At 37.0% G+C, this 20,377-nt stretch overlaps 1 protein-coding gene across 2 annotated transcripts in view; it reads right to left on the reverse strand.

The window, feature by feature from the left end:
* The window catches only part of BCLAF3 (BCLAF1 and THRAP3 family member 3), a 26,762-nt gene extending 7,015 nt beyond the window's left edge, over window positions 1-19,747 (reverse strand). For both annotated transcript variants that reach the window (XR_003399318.1, XM_026857576.1), the window contains exons 1-9: window positions 19,673-19,747; window positions 17,117-17,695; window positions 16,108-16,773; window positions 13,658-13,836; window positions 12,860-12,974; window positions 12,601-12,664; window positions 11,652-11,770; window positions 9,654-9,768; window positions 3,443-3,538 (exon numbers count right to left, since the gene is read on the reverse strand). Coding sequence is in view for 1 of the 2 variants with exons in the window: in XM_026857576.1 (XP_026713377.1) it covers window positions 3,443-3,538; window positions 9,654-9,768; window positions 11,652-11,770; window positions 12,601-12,664; window positions 12,860-12,974; window positions 13,658-13,836; window positions 16,108-16,773; window positions 17,117-17,695; window positions 19,673-19,713 (1,974 nt within the window). In the remaining variant the exon portion in view is untranslated. The remainder of the gene's footprint in view (window positions 1-3,442; window positions 3,539-9,653; window positions 9,769-11,651; window positions 11,771-12,600; window positions 12,665-12,859; window positions 12,975-13,657; window positions 13,837-16,107; window positions 16,774-17,116; window positions 17,696-19,672) is intronic.
* Window positions 19,748-20,377: the final 630 nt, after the last annotated feature.

Below are 20,377 nucleotides of genomic sequence, written 5' to 3' on the forward strand. Positions count from 1 at the left end.
GGGGGGGAAATAATCACATCTCTGAGGTTGCAGTAAGTTTAGGATCAGTTTTTTCACTGTTTTCCACTGTGTGGCTGGTAAACAGCTAAGAACGAACTGTATAGAACAGAGGTTCCTCTATGCAAATGCAGAGGTTTTATTACTTCCCAAATCATTTCACCCACCTACTACACAGGAGATTACTAAGAAACTGGCCCCATCAGAAACTCATGGTTACTCTTATGGTGCATGTAGGCAGAGGACACTTGCAGAAGGTTGTGTCCTTTCCTGAAATAGTATCAGAGTCCAGGCACAATACAACTAAGTGTAAGTAAATTCCTGAAGTAGGTATATGCCTACCATAGGGAAAACCTATTTTTAATCAGTTATAATGATGGATTAAGCCACTGAACATAGTTAAGATTAAGCATTCCCATTTCCCCCCCCAGCTGCTGTGGTTCTCTGCTTTGGCAGAGGTGGTTAGAAAGGAGGCCTTAGTGGTCTGCCACTGTATTTGTATGACAAACAAAGGAGCAGACTAAGAGATAGGAAAGGTACAAGATATTGAAAATGAGATTACACACAGTTTAAGAATTTCACCTCAAGTACTACATATTCCATAAGTGGGCAGGGAGGGGAATAGGGGTATTATTCATGTTGAACAGAATCAGCTGTAGACAAAGTTAACAGACTATATATACATTTGGTATGTAGGTACTGCAGTCAAACATAGCTTAGAGCAAAATGAGGTAATCTAAGGTGTATGGAAATCATTAACTTCTGGTCTCAAAGTAAGAAAAAAATCTGCTAAAGTGACATCCAGTTTTACATTAAGACTATTTCATAAATAATGCTAATGACAATGCCTATGCACCAATGGCCTAAAGCTCTTAAGTCCATATGAGCAAATGTATGCCACTGCACTGGGTCTGCCGAGATGGACTTAATTTTCTTCACAGAAGTCCATACGGTGCTGTGTTTTGGATCTATGACACCAGCGCTTTGGCTATTGCCGAACAGTGCCTGCACATTACCAAGGCTGCTTCTTCCTCTACTCTGCCACTCAGCAAGTAGGCTGGGGTAGGGGGTGGCAAAAAGCTAAGAGGAGACACAGCCAGGACAGCTGACCTAAGATGAACAAAGGAATATTCCCCTGCTCAGCAATAGAAATTAAGGAGAAGGGTTTTGGAACAGGTAGCCATTGCTTGGGGACCAGCTGGGCATCAGTCAGCTTGTTGGAGGTGGTGAATGACTGCCTTTGCATCGCTTTCTTCTTTCCTTCAGTTTATAAACTGTCTTCATCTTAACCCGTAAGTTTTCTTACTTTTACTCTTCATATTCTCTCTCCCATCCTCCTGGGGGTGGAGGGGAGCTGAGGGGAGAGCAGGCAAGCAGCTGTGTGGTGTTTAGCTGCTGGCTGGGGTGAACCCAGCACAGCCATTAAGACACTGAACTGTGTTAAACAGTGAGTGAAGTTTAGAACTGAAGATTACTGTGCATGTACCCACTTAAAGGTTGGCTTAGTGATTCATTGCAAAGTGTCATTACAAAAAAAGACCTTTTAAGTTTCAGAAGATTTCTCCAAATCCTTTAGAACTGCTGGTTTGTTTTTTTTTTTTCCCGAAGTTTAACATACTGCAAAAACATGTGATTTTTTTAAAATACTTGAAGCAAATCTCCATTTTTGCTTCCTAAGTTAAAATGCCCCCATTTTATATAGCAAGAAGAGATGTGGTGCAATTTGATTTTTTGAGGGGACAGGATGGCAGGGAATGTGACTCTGGTTTTCTGGTGTTTTGTTTGTATCTTGGTTTTTTTTAAATAATCAGCCAAGAAAGTCTCCTGAGTGCAGGAGAGTCAAATCACCTTCCTAAGTAGGTTTCAGCAACAGCATGAGAAGGAAGAATGTTACACAGGAGGAAATGTAAAAAAAAGATGAAATTAAGTCAATCAGCACGGCTGTTTCCATGGCACTGATAAATGTGCTATACACATACGCAAACTGCCATACGAGTGCATATGCTATTTTCCCTACAACATTAAAGCACCATGGGACAGATCATTGGATACAGCAATATTCAGACAATATTCATATATATGCACAATGACAACTTAGGTGGACACTTTCAAGCTTGCATAATCTCCACCAGAACTGTAGGTTGATGTAAATCAAGGCAGTCTTCCATTTTCTTTATATTACATTAACTACCAACACTGCCTCAGTGACATGGCAGCCAGTGCTAAAGATCCCTCCATCTCCTATAGGCTGACAAGACAGAGGAGATACTGATTAAGATGATATGATGTCCTTAAATGTTAAAATAGTTGTATCAGGCTGACACTTAAAACTTGTTATCTTCATCTTGGAAAAAGACTTTTTTCAGCAGAATAAAGTTAACATTTTTTTATAGCATTAGCTTAGCTATCTGACTACAACTGACTGACAAAGCACACCTAAATGGGAGAGCCTGAAAGCCTTTTTATCCAACAGTTATGTTTAGTCAGGGGATGGAGGGGGGAGACAGGGGACCAAAACCACATACACCTACAGTGCCCCCCTGCCCCCCCCAATTTAATCCAAAAATGCCAGCTACTTAACTTAGCCATCAAAACTTTACTTCAACTTCACTATCTACAAAACAAGAAAGATGACTATCTTCTGTGTGTTATTTCACCCTGAGAACATATCTGTTAAATAAGCAGGGATAATTTTAAGGTAGAAAATTAGTCTAAGTTGTTCTAGATTTGAACAAAGTAGTTGTTCTACTTTTGTAATATAAAGAGCTCCAACTGGATCCATGCATAGCATGCCACTGTCTGCAGGAAAGGAAGAAAGTGTTTTTGTCTTCTCTGCTGAACCCATGATACATTTTACAATCAAAAGGCATCAGAAAGCCACTGCACTACCCTGAGAAGCAGCACAGTTGCCCATCCCTTTACCATCTTGAGGCCTGGAAAATAAAGCTTCACAGTTTAAATTTTTTTTTAAAAAGCATAGATAGCAATATGCAGGGTATACACAAGAGATTAACTCCCCAGAAATTCCTATAGGAAAGGGCTAATAGCAGTAATACAATTTTGAAAGCAATACAATTCACATCATCTTGTCTTGCAAAACATTTCGAGCTTCCACATGCATTGAGTGAAGGAAAGAAAAGTGACCAGCTTGGTCTTTTGAACAGATGAGCTTTCTAGTCATTGTCCAATTTTTGCAATTCTCATTCTCAACTTTTCAGTTAACTTCAACTGCATGGATATAACACTGGACAACCCTGCTCAATCCATTGCAAGCCATCTTACCTACTGAAAGCTAAGCCTCCCATTGTTTCAATGGAAACAATTAGGCTATGACAACACTAGTTTTCATTGCATTTAATACCTTAAAAAAATGTGTCTCCTGCTACTGAACTTAACAGAATCAAATCACCATTTTATGTAACATCTGCTAAAAGCTGATCCATACCTTAAAGTGCCTTCTGGTGGGTCCTGCATTTTCAAGGTGTCCTCTAATGCGTCGGTGAGGGTAAGTATCACTTGGTTTTGAAGAATAGTAAGAATTCTAGTAGGAAAACAGACAGTTATTAGCCTATTGTTACTAAGTTATTCAAGAAAACATACAAAGTTCCCAAGTTATGCTAACAAATATTGCAACCATTTCATTCTTGCAGCATTTGACACAATGACACTGTTTGAAGGAACCAGAGTAACAGGAGCATGGGGCCTGGAATCCAGGCTGGCTGAAGTGATGGCAGAGCCCAAGTAGCCAAAGATGACACAGACCATCCTACTGGAATATTATCCTCTTGGAAAGATCTAAGCAGGTAACAATGCAATTAAGGTTCTTCACCCCTGTCCCCACCCCTAAACAGATGCCTCAATCTCCATGCAGCAAGTGTAGCAGACAGGCTGCTACAGCAGTCATCCCTTGAGTCAGAAATAAGGACAGTGAGATTAGTACTCTGGATATCCCTGGTTAGCATATGGTCATCTTAAGTTAGTGTATTTTAGAGCAGACACATGCACTGTTAGTACACACACCACCGTAGCAACCAAACATGTAGCACATTACATTGGTCCTTAGAAGATTCTACTTTTAACTGTATTACAGGAGAGCATTTTGAGGATTACTTGTCTGCCACAAACACACACAGTTTCAAAAGTCAGATAGACAAGTGGTATTGAAATTGTTGTGTGTCAACACACTGAACAGCTGCAGTCAAACAGCCATGGTTGCTTAAAATAAAGTACTCCAGCCACTGTCCTACCCGTGTATTTGGGCCCTTTTCCAACTTTCCCCATGACAGCTACCCTCTAGAGGATGCACACTGCTAAAATATTCTCTTCCGTCACTGAATACAATTTACAGAAGCATTACATACTGTCATATACTACATTAAAGTCATGTAATGCAGACAGAACAGACTTCCAAATGAGCTCTTAGCAATCAAATTAAATATTTGTTTATGGTCAATTCTTGAATAATCACAAATGTTTCAATGCTGTTGAACTCTTTTTTTCAAAGGAAATTTTAACAGCTTCAAATACATTTTTAAAAGAGCTTAAGAGAACTCTCATTGAATTTTATATATACTACCATTTAATAATAAATGCAAACACAAGCTTTACTGTTTACAGAATTTCTGTTCTCTAAGAAAGTGCCAAAACTTTCAAGTGGCAGGAACACTTCAGGATATACTTTCTAACACTGTTACTAACTGAGGGGGGTGGTGGTATGTGCTATAAACACAACAGATTCGTGTTAGAATCCAAGTTAAAAGTTAACTGGGATTTAAGTTTTGGTTTTTTTGTTTGGTGGTTTTTTGTTGGGTTTTTTTTTGAGATTATTGCCTACTATTTAACATCTTAAAATGCCTTGACAAGAGGGGATTCAGCAGAATAAGAAGAGAGGAAGTAAGACTTTATGAACTGATATCAAAGTAGTCAAAATGGCTTTTCGAAGAAAGAGGTATGGAAAATTAAACACAGAAAATTAAAGAAATGTCAGGAACTTCCAAGCTCCCTTCTTATTCAAAGAATACGAAGATACTTCATGAAATCAATTAACTTTCTCCATACAACACACAATTAAATCAGGAAGTTCCCTGTTGAAATACACTCCTCAAAGATAAGAATTCAGCAAGATAAAAATAACAAAAGTTTCCTGTTAAAAATAAACCTTTTGGAATTAAAACACAGCTTGTCTTAACTAACTATGGATACACTCCTCCCCATCCCCACCTCCCTCAAGATTAAAGTACAGCCATGGAAACAAAAACATTAGAATTACTTGATGCCAAGATAGAGCAGTCTACTTCTCAGGAAATTCCTAAACCAGAGGTTTTAAATGAAAAAAAAAAAAAAAGAGGGAAGTACAAATAGATACTCTTTAGCTATCTCTTTATGTCAATAGGGCACAAGGCTAGATGGACATTTCTTATAATAAAGGCTAGACAGACACTTGTACCTTCAAGGCACAAGTTCTTCTCAAGTTTAAGCTCAACCTCCAATTATTGAATATTACCACAAGAAATACTCTTCACTGGCGCCTGCTGTAAAAGGTGTTCATATTTTGCACTGAAAAGTTCATATTAATTAATTATGAGATACCAAAAGTAGGCCAACCAAGTCAAAACTATTTCCACTCTTAATATTAACCCACATGACTAGCATCGTCCATTTAACAAAGGAGCATAAAGTGGTGCTGATAGCACATTTTGATAGTTTAATGTAAGGACATTTTAACATGACCAATACATTATCTGTTTTCACATTAGGCAACATTCTTGCACCAGATATGATGTGCTGAACAGACTTTCAGTTTTCAAGCATCCATCTTTTACCAAGGCTGTTACACACAGCTCCTCAAGCAGTGATAAAACCTCAATGAAGTTTTATTAGCAAAGACAAAAACATGCAAATAGTCATCCAATAAATTACATTTTTAAAATCTTGTGTTATAATTTAAGATGCTGCAGTGTTTTTCCTATCAAATGCTTTTTTTTTAAGTTATATTTGACATATTTTCTGAGCCTTGGCATTATTATGCTTGTCATTTGAAACCTGGCACTCTGATGTACTTCTCTCAATATTTACCTGTAAACATGAGCAAACCAACCTGAAAATAATGTTGAAGATTAGAGTTTTTGTTCTGGATTTCCCCTGCTTTGCTTTTAAAATCGTTAAGGAGAGTTTTAGCTGTAAAAGTGGGAAGAGATCTGCTGCATACTCTTCCATGTGTTTTCCCATACCTTTACAATTTTGCAAATACAACGTGCTATAACTACACCTCTTCTGCAGCATAAAACAGCTTCCCACAAGAACTGGAAAGCTCTGTGGAACCAATATCTACCTGAGTATCTGTAAGACCAAGCAAAACTACAAAATTTACTTTCATATTCGACAACTATTCTTAGCTCTGGCTTACACTTCAAATGCTTCCTCAGTTTTTCCCCTGTGTTGCTGCACGCCAATAATATATCCTTCATTTTAGGATGTTTCCTATTTAAAAAGGTGTGGTCAACCCAGCATCAGTGTTCTGGTGACCCATCAAACCACTTCTTAAACCCAAGGCATCATTCAGAAACACTGCCTTTTAGACCTGGTCCTTACACTTTTCAAGGTGCTCAGCAGAGCTCAAACCTGAACTGTACTATTCTGATACAAGGCTCTCTGAATGGCAAATTCCAAACATTTGCCCTCTCAAAGAAAGCAGCTACAAGCAGCTTTTTACTTCATTTTTTTTTCCTTCAGTTTCTTTCAACTTTCCTAATATTATATTTCCAAACAAAGTAGTAGTGGATAAAGTCAGTTCTGAATTTATTACAGAAAGCTTGTTCAACACAAAGGATACATGTGGCTGAAATTACAGTTGGCTGCTTGGGTGCCACTCCACTTAACCCCACCAAATATTAAATCAGTACTACCAATTTACACATATGGAGATTGGGCTTGAGCTACTGCCCATCAGGATAAGCTCTTCTCCAATTGCACCCAGTCCTGAAGAACCACTTCAAGGAAAGACATTCTGAGCACCATACATTCTCACATAAACACGTACATGTCACAGGAAGTACCACACTACCAAAGCTAGCTTATTCAGCTGAATTATTTGTACTGCCTCAGATATGAGTTAGCTGTATTAGTGATCTGCTCTGCCCAGGAAAAATTACCCTCATTCTGCATTACTTTGTATATTGAGCATTAGATAAACAGGAAAAGAGACAAGGGGAGCAAAATAAGAATTAAAAGAAGAGAAACACAAAAACAGGAGAAGGTATGTAATTAAGAAGTGCCAATTAACGTACTGCAGGCACATTTGCAAAACATCTGTAAGCCCTCCGGGCCAGGTGGTGAGCATTGATTAATTCTATTTTTACTGACAAATGTGGACAGCAAACTGAAGTATTTTATCTTCCTACTTGTCTGCAAACCAGCTCCTGCATGGCTGAATTCATGAAGAGTCATTCTTTCTTTAGGATGCCTTGCATTTGTAACACCCATCCTTCACAGCTACTGTTGGTTCTGAATTGATTACTCCTCACTGCAGTGCAGGACTAAAAAAAAATGCATCTTTGCAGTTTGCTATTAAGATATCAAAATGCAGTCTTCCTGGATCTTCAGGACATCTAAAAATAACTCAGTTTCTATATCAACCTAACCCCCTTTTTAGTTGCAATTACTATATTACTGTGGTGGGTTGAAATTGGCTGGATGCCAGGTGCCCACTAAACCACTCGCTCTCTCCCCTCCTCAGCAGGACCGAGGATGAAAAAATAAGATGAAAAAACCCACATGGATCAAGATAAAGGGAGTTTAAAGGAAAAGCAAAGGCCACACACAGAAGCAAAGGAAAAGAAAAAAAAAATCTATTCTTTACTTCCTATCAGCAGTCAATGTCCAGACACTGCCCAGGAAGCAGGGCTTCTCCATGTGTAGCAGTTGCTCCAGAAGATAAAACATCACAGTAAGAAATGCCCCCCTCCACCTTCTTTCTCTTAGTTTTCATTGCTGAGACATCATATGGTATGGAATATCCTTTTGGTCAGTTTGGGTCAGCTGTCCCAAGCCCTCCCAAGACCTTGCCCACCCCCAGCCTATCAGTGAGAGGGCGATGTTGGGGAGAGCCTTGATGCTGTGCGAGCACTGCTCAGCAGTAGCCAACACACTAGTGTATCATCAACACCTTTCTAGCTACTTCCACACTTGCATCCATAGAACTGCTATGGGGGAAATCAACTCAGCCAGACCCAACAGAGTTAATGAGCAATTACTACTTGTTTCTGAGGACTTCATTCTTAAGTCTTGAGCAAGTAGGTTTCTTACCATTAAAAATTTGTGTTGATTTACACTGAAAGATGCACTGTTATATCCACAAGGCAGCTACATTTTAGTGATAGTCAGAACTGCCTACATAAAAGCTACTTTTGGTGGACCTCAGAAAAGTTTCTTTTGGAACTCTGTCCATAGGGTATTAATTACAACATATAAGACCCAACAATTTATGTTAGTTTCCTCCAGAAAAAAAAATATTTAGAATTATACTGCACACATTAATAAAGCTTTCTAATCTCATCCCTTCCCCAAGTTAAACAAGCACAAACACTTGGAAGTAAGACTACATTTACTTAGAATTTTCAAAAGAGACAACTTTATTTCTACCAAACCTAATATAATCAAACCATCTTGCCCATTTCAGTATTAAAAGTACATCACAGAAAGACAGAGTAAGAAAGAATAAGTGCCCAAACTAGCTTTGATAAACACAGTATCAACACAGATAAGCTATTCTATTGTATAACAGTCCATTCTCAGGAACACTTTTATTTCTGTGATTTGTTTCTCATTTTTATTTGTTTTTAAAATAAAGCCTTCCAGAACGTTTATCATAATGAGAAACACTGTTTTAGTAACAACACCACCCACACAAGATTCGCATCTTCCCTTCCAACCACTGACAGCTAGAATGCAGCAGAATATTCTTCTTAAAGTGTTCAATATTAACTCAGGTTATCTGCTCAATAATAAAACCTTCTATATTATAGTTTAGGTAGTACATCAGTAAGTGGAAGAAATGCATTGTTAGGTACAAACTTCTTTTAAAAAGCCACAAGTAATATAAGTTTTTATTTCACAAACCCCTTAGATTCAGTCATTCTGAATCTAAAATTTAGTTCAAAAGTTTAATTTGATCTCTTCTGCTATTCAATAAGAGATCAAAAGCTGACTACCTTATTTCTGGACTAGTTAAAAAAAGATATTTTGATTTCACTCAATATACTAATCCAAACTAGCTTTCTGAAGCAACACATCCACAGCCAACTTGCTGCTAGGATATAAAAAGCAGTAGCAAAGTTGTTATGGAGTACTGCACAGGTATGCAAAAGCAAAATAATTATTTTCATTGTATCAGCATTTAGTCATAAAAGTGTTTTTAGCTCACTTGGATTAATCTATGCTTCAACAGATATCTGAGTAAGTGCTCTTGCACTAGACTTGTGAAATTATGCGTAGTTTTATTGTTGAGCAAAGTCCGAAGATAATGAAGCCCCACTTGAAATTTAAAAGGTCAAGACATCACAGGTAGTTAAATTTACATCAGCATAGACAATGCAGAAAAAAAAAATCATTATAAGAACAAATAATTAAGGTGTTATTAATTCTACATTTAAGCTTACCAGGTGAGGTTTCCCAATAAATTTCCTGAAAGGTGGCTTAATGAACCTCATAGGCTTTTGGAAGCCATCAAATTGAGAGTTTTGTAATTTTGAAAGACTGCAGTTTTGATGGTTCCTGATGGGTGTGAGAGAGAAAGAAAGAGAACAATTAAAATCTAAAGCCACAGCATATCAAAACCCTGTATAATATAGGTTTAACCCTATATATAGGTTTAAATAACCTTTAACCCTATATATAGGTTTAAATAACCTTTGACTAGCATCTGTATCACTTCAAAGTGCAAATTTTTTTTCTAGCACATTCAACAAATTACTAGTTCTCTGATTAATCTTAATGCTAAACTGCACAAAATTATATAGTAAGCTGCATTCTCTTATGCAATGACAAACATAAAAGATACTCTACTTTCTTGAAATCCTTGCTATGAAAATCAGGTTTCCCTGGCTCACCCAACTAGGCCTGCATGGCTGGTCGTTGCTGCCCTCCGGCGGTTGAAATACTTTCTGCGTTTCAGCAGTTCTATCTTTAAAGTTCTACAGTACTTTCCATTTCATGAAATCCCAAATCGGACAGAAGGTCAGATAAACAGCTAAATGCTCCAGTTGCATCCTCAGCAAGAAGGGTGCTTGGCTTTGGGCTCTTGCTTGCTTGTTGTTTTGTGGTTTTGTTTGGTTTATTTTTGTAACTGAGCACATTGCTAATACAAGTATGTTCATAAACCTCTAAATAAAACACACTATGAAAAGTAACCACCAGAAGTCAAAGTTCAGTTCACAAAACATACAGAAATAGTTTTCATAGTTGCAAAATAAATTACTAAGGCAAAAACAGAGGCATATTGGACTAGCTTATAGGCATTGAGTGTATCACATATGTGAACTATGAAAAACTCCTGGTCTCAAAAATCCTACCAATCATTCATACCATTACTGACCTTAGCCCACATTACTCTGACAGTGTAACCCCTCATCACAAACTCCATGACAGCCACACTTACTAGAGAAATTTGAGCAGCATACACAAAAGGTAAGCAGGATAGTAACTGTAGAAGTGGCAAAAAAAACCCAAAAAACCTTCCCAGATAACCAGGCCAAACATACACTAAAGACATAGCCCCAGGTACATAAAAGGCAATATGCAACAGACCAATATTTTACTGTTTCCCCCCTCACCATAACTTTTACTTTTGTTTTTTAAAGAATCCCAAATACAAGAAATATTTCTTCTGCATCTTCACAAGTCAGTTTTCCCAACTATGTGGGCATTGCCACTATCTGCCATTATAGACTGCATTTAAAATGAACAGCAGCATATTAAAAGTGATCTGCAAGTCATGACTACAGTGTAGATACATTTCATTACATTACAGTAATTCTTTAATCAACATTTCTTCTACCACAAGTCAGTCAAGTCATCTCTCTAATCAACCTCACAACACCAAAAGTGAAACAGGGTGACTGAGGTTAGCAAACACCTCTGGGGTAAATGCCTTTAACAAACCTGTTGGAGGAATTCATAGCAGTAAAAAGCCATTTCAACAATCTAGCTTTTCTTCATAAAATTCTACAACAATCAGAAAAACTCCTACTCTTTGTTGATATTCCACATGACATTACAAAAAAACAGGGCAACACAACAATGTATTAATCCTAGAATACTTTTACCAAACTACAAAACACCAAGAGAATGTTGTTACACAGCACATAAAGGAGTTCAAAACCAGCTTAGCATCTTTAATTTATTCCCCTCTTCCTATTCAGTGCTACAGCTTGAACTTTTCATTTCATATTTTTTCCCCCACTACAGCTTAAACTCTTTCAAGGTAACACTCCATTAGAGTAGTTTGCAAAGTACATTAGTTGAATTTCAGATCAAGTCAAACTTACAAGAACTAACTATGAAAAAGAATCACAACACATGTGAATGTAACTGTGAAAGGGTCAAGAAATGAACACATAAAAGAACTACAGGCTTTGGCCAACAAGATTGCCAATTACCTTGGAGTTACATCATCTACATGAAAGACTCTCTCATCTTCATTCTTCAGTCTCTCTTTTCTTCTTCTTTCTATATCATGACGTAGATCATTTGGATCTTCTAACACTCTCATCATGTTCTAATTAAGAGGAAGAGTTAAAGTCAAGTTAGCTAGTAATAACTAAACACTGATGTGATTCTGTCCTTCAAGGGTTGCATCCGGTATATAACCTTGTTAAAGTAGTTCAACTATCTCCACCCAGGAGACCCAAAGGACCCAAAGTCCAAAACAACAAAGAGTAGTCCCAAAAAATTACTCTTTCTTGCACTATCTGCCTTTTTACAAGTGTCCAAACAACAGTGAACAGAGCACTGGAATTCCACATGGAGTTGCCAAGGCAAAAAGTCACATGAATTCTCTTAACACAATAAATCTTAAAGTCCTACTATTCTTACATTGAATCTCCACATACCCATACTATAGGAAAAAAAATGGTAACTAAATCACAATAAGCATAGCTTGAAAGGGGAAGACAAAAAAAAAAAAATCTTATGTCCCTGGATGAAAGCATGGGATAAAATAGCATTCTGATGAGTTACATGAAGGGCAGGCCATTCTAACATCAGGGTAGAAGAAACACTGAGGCTTTTCCTAATCTCAGAGTGCAAAAGCCACATGTCAGTCACCTACTTAATATTTACACTATTTAAAAACAAATAGTGGTCCAAGCAGCAGGAATAACCACAGTCCAGCTACTCTGGAGAACACACGTCCACATTTTACTCAGAGTATATTTGCAACACTGTGCTATCAGTAAATATGCTTAAGTGTGCATTTCTTTCAAAATAGTCAGAATTACTAATGGTCTTCAAAACATGTAAAAATGATGTTCCAATAGCAAGGGGAAATGTTTACATCTGTATAATTTTAACTTACTGTTTGCCAGAAAAGTTAAGTAATCAAGATACCTGGGGAGATTCAGATTCCACAGTTCGTTTGTTCTGAAGTTCTGCTAGAGACATGTCAAACCTCCTGGAACACAAAAATACTGCATAAATACAAGTGCCATCACTATAAATGTCAAAAGCATTATTGACCAACTACAGAATTCCTTACAGACTACAAGCAGGTAGGTTAGAGTGAAAAAACACTTTACATTGTGTAAAGTCTCCTGAAGATTAACTACTTTAATGCAAATAAATTAAGGCAAAAAAGCACATCAATTACCTGTGAATTTCTGGATCCAAACATATTTTAACTTCATTCATATCTGCAACTGGTTTATCCTGAATTTTTGAAAATCGTTCATGTAATGTTATGTCAGAAGATGTAAAATAATTTGCTGCGAAGAGATATTAAACATAAGAATGTTTATTTGTAGTAGTTGAAATGCACAGTGGGAAACTATCTTTTAAAAGATTAACTCTTGAGGACACCAAGAAAACTTCTGATCTTAAATTTCAAACTGTTTCCACTTGCAGTTTAACATTCACATATGAAAGATTAGGCCAGCTCAAATTAGACATCCTTCTCATTTAGTAAGATTAAATTCATTTAGAGTGTTAACTATTTGTCAGCTCTGTTATGGTAGTACTCAAATGACTAGAATCTATAAATAAAATTTAATACTGAACATGGTCCAACAGTCTAAACACTAATTGAAAAATTAGAGGAACTACATATAACTAGGAAGTTGTGACCTCATAGTTAAAGGAGCAAAGCGCCTTTTTTCCTCTCTTGTTCCTAAACAAGCAGGTTAGTCTTAAGTTGCACTAGCATAAAATCCTTTTGACCTTAACACTCCACAACTATACCTCTATTATGGACTGAGATCTTACTATCATACTCCACCCGTCTAATCCTCAACCTACATTTTCTTGAACAATACAGAATGAAGTCAAAATACAAATGAAGCCAAAGGCAAACACCTGAGACTTACAAGGACAGTGCATCTAATTCATTAAATTTATGTATTTATAATTATTAAAACCAAGCACATACATATATCCCAAATATTACAGCCACCTTTAACTTGATGGATAATGGTGATTATTTCCTGAGTAAATTCTCTTGATGGGTCATTTTCAACATTGTGGGTTACAGATTCCATGTGCTCAAACACTGGATGAAAATTTTCATTTTTTCTGCCAACAGCAACCAGATCATGGGACATCTGTCTCTCTGTAGTATGACTAGAGGCAGTCCTAGAATAAAAATCGGCAGATATGCACTTTAAAATAATTCACTATAAATGAAAGCTTCAAATAGAGAAGTAGAATAAAGCCATAAATTAAGAAGTTAATTCTCGGAATAAATGATGAAACTGAAACCTCATTTTGTTGGGTTTAAAAACCTCGTAAGGCCATAAGGAAGAAAAGCTATGATAAAATACAAAGGGGTATGACTACACTCTTAGGAATCCTTGTTCCAGTGAAGTACACAATACAAAATCTGTGAACTTTAGACTTAATTCATCTAGATTAAGAAATAAAACAGGCAAATGAAGATCCTAATATACTACTTCAGTATAATTCTGGAAGTCAATTGTATGTGTCTGTTTATAAGGAGCTACCAGATAATGTTCAAGAACAGTTCAGAGATGTAAAAATCTCACAGCATCTTTGGGAACTGAATCATCACTTGAGCCTAGTGAAACAGCTTTACACAGTAGCAGTGTGTGAACTTAAGAACATGTTTAGCATCTTTTTGTCAGAATTTACTCATTCTAAGTAAGTTTACGCCCCACATGGTTGCACTGCTGCTTAAGAATTATTTTGACAAGGAAACTAACACTTTAAAAATCCTGCTGTTCTTGTTGCAAGAAAAATGCTTGTCATTTGGAAAGATAAATTGAAGACTCAAACAGCCCACATAAAAGCTTTTAGGATAAAGACCGTTTACTGTGCATTCCGCAGTGATTACATGCCTGCCCATCCTGTATTTGAAGCAAACAAGACTAGAAATTCATACAAAAATGGTATCAGAAATAGCCTCTAACAGGTGGCAGAAGGAATCTATTTGCCACCAGTAAACTGGAAATAAATGCATGCAAGAGGGAACTCAAACAACCTCAACTGTAGATTATTTGAATTATCTACCTGCTCCTCAGGTGTATAAAGAAAGTATTCTTCTCAGCTGTTTCATTTCAAGTCAGGTGTGTGTTAAATGCCTAAAGTAGGTAGCACAAATATTCCCAGTTATCAGCTTCTGTAAAATTAGTGGTTTTGTCTTTAAAAAAATAAGTATTTAGCACTTTTGGCTGCAAAAGCAAACCTTCCATTACATTAGCTGTAACCAATGAGTAGTTTCTTCAGTCTGCAAATAATTACCATGTTCATCATGCAAGGCTTTCAAAAACAGTAGCGAGAGGCTACTAGATAATAGGAATCATCCTGTGGGCTTGCAACAGAACTCAACAATAATTAAGTGACATTACCTTCCTTAAACTGTCACTGAAAAAGTTACATGCATGTCCTAGACAGGAGAGGGGGCAGGAATTACTCCACTTTCCTCTGTCTTTCCTATTAGCCCCTTATGTGCAGACAATAATTTGTCTGTGTAACTCTATTGTATTACAGGTATCTGAAATACCAGAAAGGGAAAAAACTGATACAGGTGTTTTATTTAGGACAAGAGGCAAAATACCTTTAAAATGAAGGCTGATCATTTTGGAAGGGAAGCTTCCAAAATCCCTTCCAAAAGGGATTACTGTCATTATATGACATTCTTGCCTGCAACAGCAAGGTAACAAACCAGAAAAGCCTGCAAAAATCTACACAAGCCAAGCTGCTTAACCTCTACCATGTATCCATCATCTAGATTTTCATAATATTGCCACTTTTTTCCAATTCAGTCAGCATTGGGAATGCTAAAGGGAACCACAAGTATTACACAAGACAGACAGAAGCAGACTCTACTGCTTTTCAGTTCTGATGCATCAACAGATTGCCACTTCATTTGTTACAACAATAAACAACGTAACCCATGGATCTCTTGATTTTTGACAGCTTTATTGAACTTCAGATCTTGAACATCTGAATATGTGCTTGAGATTTATGTAATTTAACGGTTATCTGGTTTTTAGAGGAAACTCAGTCAAAAAAATGACATCATATTCCAGAAGAAAGTACAGGACTAGGCTTCTCTGCTTTCATTGTTTTGGTTTTAAATAAAAGTAATACATTTTTTTATCAAAAGCAACATTTAAGTACAGGTTTGTTTCAGGCATATGGACTCTTTGCATTTCCTACTACAGCTGCATGAAATGAGCTAGGGGATTTTTTTTGGTCTGTTTTTGATAGAGGTAGGCTTTAAGTTTCCAGCCTGTGCAACTCAACTTTTTAAAGGGAATAAAATTTTAAAGGTACGACCTTAGCTTGTCCTGGTTACCACTTAAAGAAACTGGGCTTCCCACCAATATTCATAAACTGTAGAGCGACAGGAAGAAAGAAGAAGAGGTGAGGGGAAACCAATACCTGTACTTGGTCACCATTTTCTTCATATCCACTTTGATTGTGAGATGTTCCCTCCTACAGTTGACATCTGACATTTTCACATCTGAAACAGTATGACTTGAATCATGCTGGCTATCGGAGGAATCTACTTTTTGCCTGAATTCCCCTTCTTTCCTTACTCTTTCCTTCGGTTTGTTTTTAAAAGATCTCAGATCAACCTCCATTTTGGAAGAGTTAACACAAGCATTGCAGACCTTCTTTGAACTATATTTAACAGGTACTTCAAGGTGCCCTTCTTCAGTCCGTCTCGCTCTTCCACCACTAAAGTAATCTAACTCTTTGCTATTCCGGGCACCCTTACAAGAACCATATTTCTGGTCTTCCTGCTTCACATATTTCTGAGCTCTATCGTCTGAAAAAGGCTTTTCCCCATCCAGATGCCTGCGCCGCTTGTGACTGTACTCATAGGCTATCTTTGTGACAGAACCCTCCGAGTACTCCCTTTCAGCCGATCGGTGGGACTGGGCACCCAGATTTCTTTGCTCCTCCTTTTCTTGGTACAGTGGAAAAGAACGTTCTTGCTTCCACTTGGAATTTCTTGCTACTTCTCCACCGTCATACCTCTCCATTTCTTTAGCCCTTTTGGACGTGTGCCCATATTCTCTGTAATCGTGATCTTCAGGATACCTGTGTTGACATAAAGCAATTTACACTTGCACTAGAGAAGAAAGCGAGAACTTATATGTGCAGAATGTTGAACAGCAGAATGCGTGGCAAGTTAACCCATAATCCCTCACGCCAAGGTACAGATGTGCAGGGGCTCTTAAGAGGGAAATATTATCCTTTCATACTCTAGCCATCATTATGATTTACTTAAAAGACAAATACTTCACTACTACCAGTCGCCCATAATTAAACTACAAAGTGGCCAACGTGTTTCAAGGTGGATATCTTCAACTATAATGAAAACAGACTTTCACTTGAGGCTTTACACCACAATACCCAGGTTTTAATTATTTTATTCCTATACCTCTTCTGTAAAGAGCTCCTGGCCGTAAATTCATCAGAAACTCTTCTGGGTGACTGACCATACTTCTCTTCATGTAACCTCTGGTGCCTCAAGCCATCTTCATGCCATTTTCTTTCAAGTTTAAATGAAGCCCCTAATGGTCTGTGAAAAGGTTTCATTCCTTTTTCATTTCCAGTGACTTTGTAGTGCTCAAACATGTATCTTTCTTCCATTTTGTGTTGGTAAAATGGACGATCATGCTCTTTATATGGTATTTCTGAGTATTTTGGTGGTAACTGGCATCTCCTATTGCTTTCAGTTCTTTCAGATGAATGTGTTCTGTAGGGTTTATGACTGTAAGTATCTTCCATGGGAATTCTTTTCAGGTTTGGTGAAGGTGACCTACGTTCATATATTCTCTGGTGGTTATTTCCATGAGGTGCAAACCTGGAATTGCTTTGCCCATATTTTTCATCTTCTGTTCTCCAAGGCATAGGTTTCTTTGGGTCCTTACGAAAGCTTTTATATTCACAGTCATAATTAATATGAGCATGCCTTTGCCTATGGTGCTCTGGACTCCTAAATGCTGGAGATAAGGACCTAAAGAAAAATAAAATTCACTTTGAGTAGTCCCATAAAATTGAAATAACCACTTCATGAGAAATTCTAGTCCCTAAGGAACATTTAGTATACAATTTTAATCAACTGATAAAGAAAATAAAAACACGTCAGAATATTCAAAGTGTCACTTGACTGGCTAGAGTATCAAGCTTACTTTCAGTCTGCTGGAAGTTTTCATAGTAAAATTACCCACTCAATAGTAAGTCAATCATTTTTCTCTTTGCATTTTTTCCACGTAAAACTAAAAATAATTTCATATATATGAAGTTTCCACTACATTGAAAACAACTGTTATAAACATTTTCACACTTCTCAAGCATTCTCTATCTTTTTCAGTGCCAAAAGAAAAAAGGGAAAGGAAAAAAAAAAATGTAAAGAACCACAAAAAAATTTTTAAAAAGGAAGAAAAAACGTTTTCAGGTTTTCTTTGCATGTCAGAACAACCCCCCAAAACCTGATTGAAAACATTATAAATTATCCTACTTAAAATGTCACACAGGTAGGCTTTTTCCTGCAGAAAAGACCAAGTTCAAGAAAGATGTTTTGGTCTTCTTGTATGATTGTCTGTACAGGTCACATGTACACATATGCACTTCCACACTTATCGCAGCTTTTGCTATTAAAAATTTCAGTTGCTAAGACCTACCCAATTGCATCACACTCAGCTTTGCATTTTCACCTACAGCTACAAAAAGTAAAGCAACCCGTAAAGAGTTATTTCAGACAAAATTTACTTAAATAAAAACAGTACAAGCCACTAGGAAGAACCAGAAAGTAATCCCAGACATAACAGTTCTGATCATATATATTCAAATATACACTCTACACTCTCAACACACTTTTTAATAAAACCATTGAAAAAATATAAATTGAAAAAATGCAGGGAAGTCACATCTGTACACATATTGTAAGTGTACAATTTGGTGTAACTATCTGCTCCATTTCTGCAAACGAGTTCAAACTCAGAACCATTGATCTTCATAAAACTCTAATGGCTAACTTCCAATAGCACCCATACTGCTGCTGCCACACGACGTTGTTCTGGATAGGGCTTGCATTTTAATGAGAGCTGAGGCATTCCTCCCTGCCCTTCACTCAAAGGACATATTCACAACTATCAATCTAGCATGGAAGCAGATCAAATAAAAACCCCCATACATTTTTCTGTGTTATCCAACAAACTCCCTTGGTCTTGGTCATAACAACTTAGTCTGTTTAGAAAAGCAACCCAAAACCATCAGAAAAGTAGCTTCAAGCTCTTGAAAGCTTAAAATTGTATTCCAGCCTCCTAGGTTTAACATCTCAAGTTTAGATTCCAAGTTCTAAAAATCAGGCAGGTAACTAGCAGCATGAAGTAACCTGAATGTTATTCTGGTGACTAGCATCAATGACACACTTCTAGGCTAGTGTCCAAAAAGAAGGGCACTAACTCCCGTGTTTTCAGTTTGCATTATGCTGCAAGGCATATCTAACCATATTAAAGATCAGCCCCAAAGGCTCGGAAAGCGTCTGTGGTGTTTAAACTCAGAAGTATTTTTTTTAACAGTCAATCTGGCCCTCCCTGTAGGCCAAAAGGCAAAACAGGAGTGAGTTAGACATTAAATGAACCCAGTGGTGCTCAAGTAAAAATAACCTTAACTAGTTTGATGCTTGTATTTTGTGCTTAAGGTAGCTCCAAGTCCCAAGTTGGTAGCTGCAACATTCAAGTTGAACAAGGCTCCTGACAAGACAGCAAAACCTTTACACCTCCAGCTTAGAAGTTGTAATAAAATTGTGAGTTGGGAAAAGAAATTGCAGAAGGTATTCAGTTTGGAAAACAAATTCTAATTTATAAGATACACTTTACAAATTGCAATTCTGGATGCAATTTTATTTCTTTTACACAAGTTTTAAATCCTAATTATAATTCTCACATAGAGCTACATTTCAGAACACAAGTTATAGATAAATATTTACCTTGGTTTCCATCGTGGTGATCTTGATCTAGACCTTGTCATCTTCTCTCACGTGTTTATATGAGTTTCTTGAAGCTGTAAAAATGATACAGTTTACTAATCTGATAACAGAACCACACTACAAATTGCAACAGGGACAGCTGTTTTTATCAACTATAGTATTAGATGCTTCAAAGTTGGGGTGAGGCATATTTTTAGGATGTTTTAGTTTTACCTCCAATTCCCATTAAGGCAAATAACTTTTCTACTAATTGCTGCTCTTAAAATACAGCTTATTTTCTTTATAAAGATTTAAATATTTGACCACTGCTCCCTTTCTCTTCCCATTTTGTTGTGTTGCCTATTGACTCCGTTTTTAAATGCTCATCTCACAAGCAAGCTGCAGCAACTGAAAAAAATGCTGTATTTGTTAGCATGTATTGAATGCTACAGATAAGAAGGGAGAAACAGACATCTTTAAAAATCAAGTTTATGAAGAAAAATATTTTTGCACCAAGTTACATTCTGAACTTCAAATTTGTAATATACACTGGCATTTTTACATGGTTACAGACCTCCTGTAAGCTTTAACTGTTCCATCACATCTGAACTGCTGTATCATCACACACTTCACCCAAATAAAACCATGTACAAAAGATTACTTTTCATTTTTATACTTAACTTGTTAATAACTTACTATCTAGACACACATTTAAATACACAATGG

The sequence above is a fragment of the Athene cunicularia genome (genome assembly GCF_003259725.1).
Source record: "Athene cunicularia isolate RWA chromosome 1 unlocalized genomic scaffold, athCun1 chr1_part1, whole genome shotgun sequence".
Lineage (NCBI taxonomy): Eukaryota > Metazoa > Chordata > Aves > Strigiformes > Strigidae > Athene > Athene cunicularia.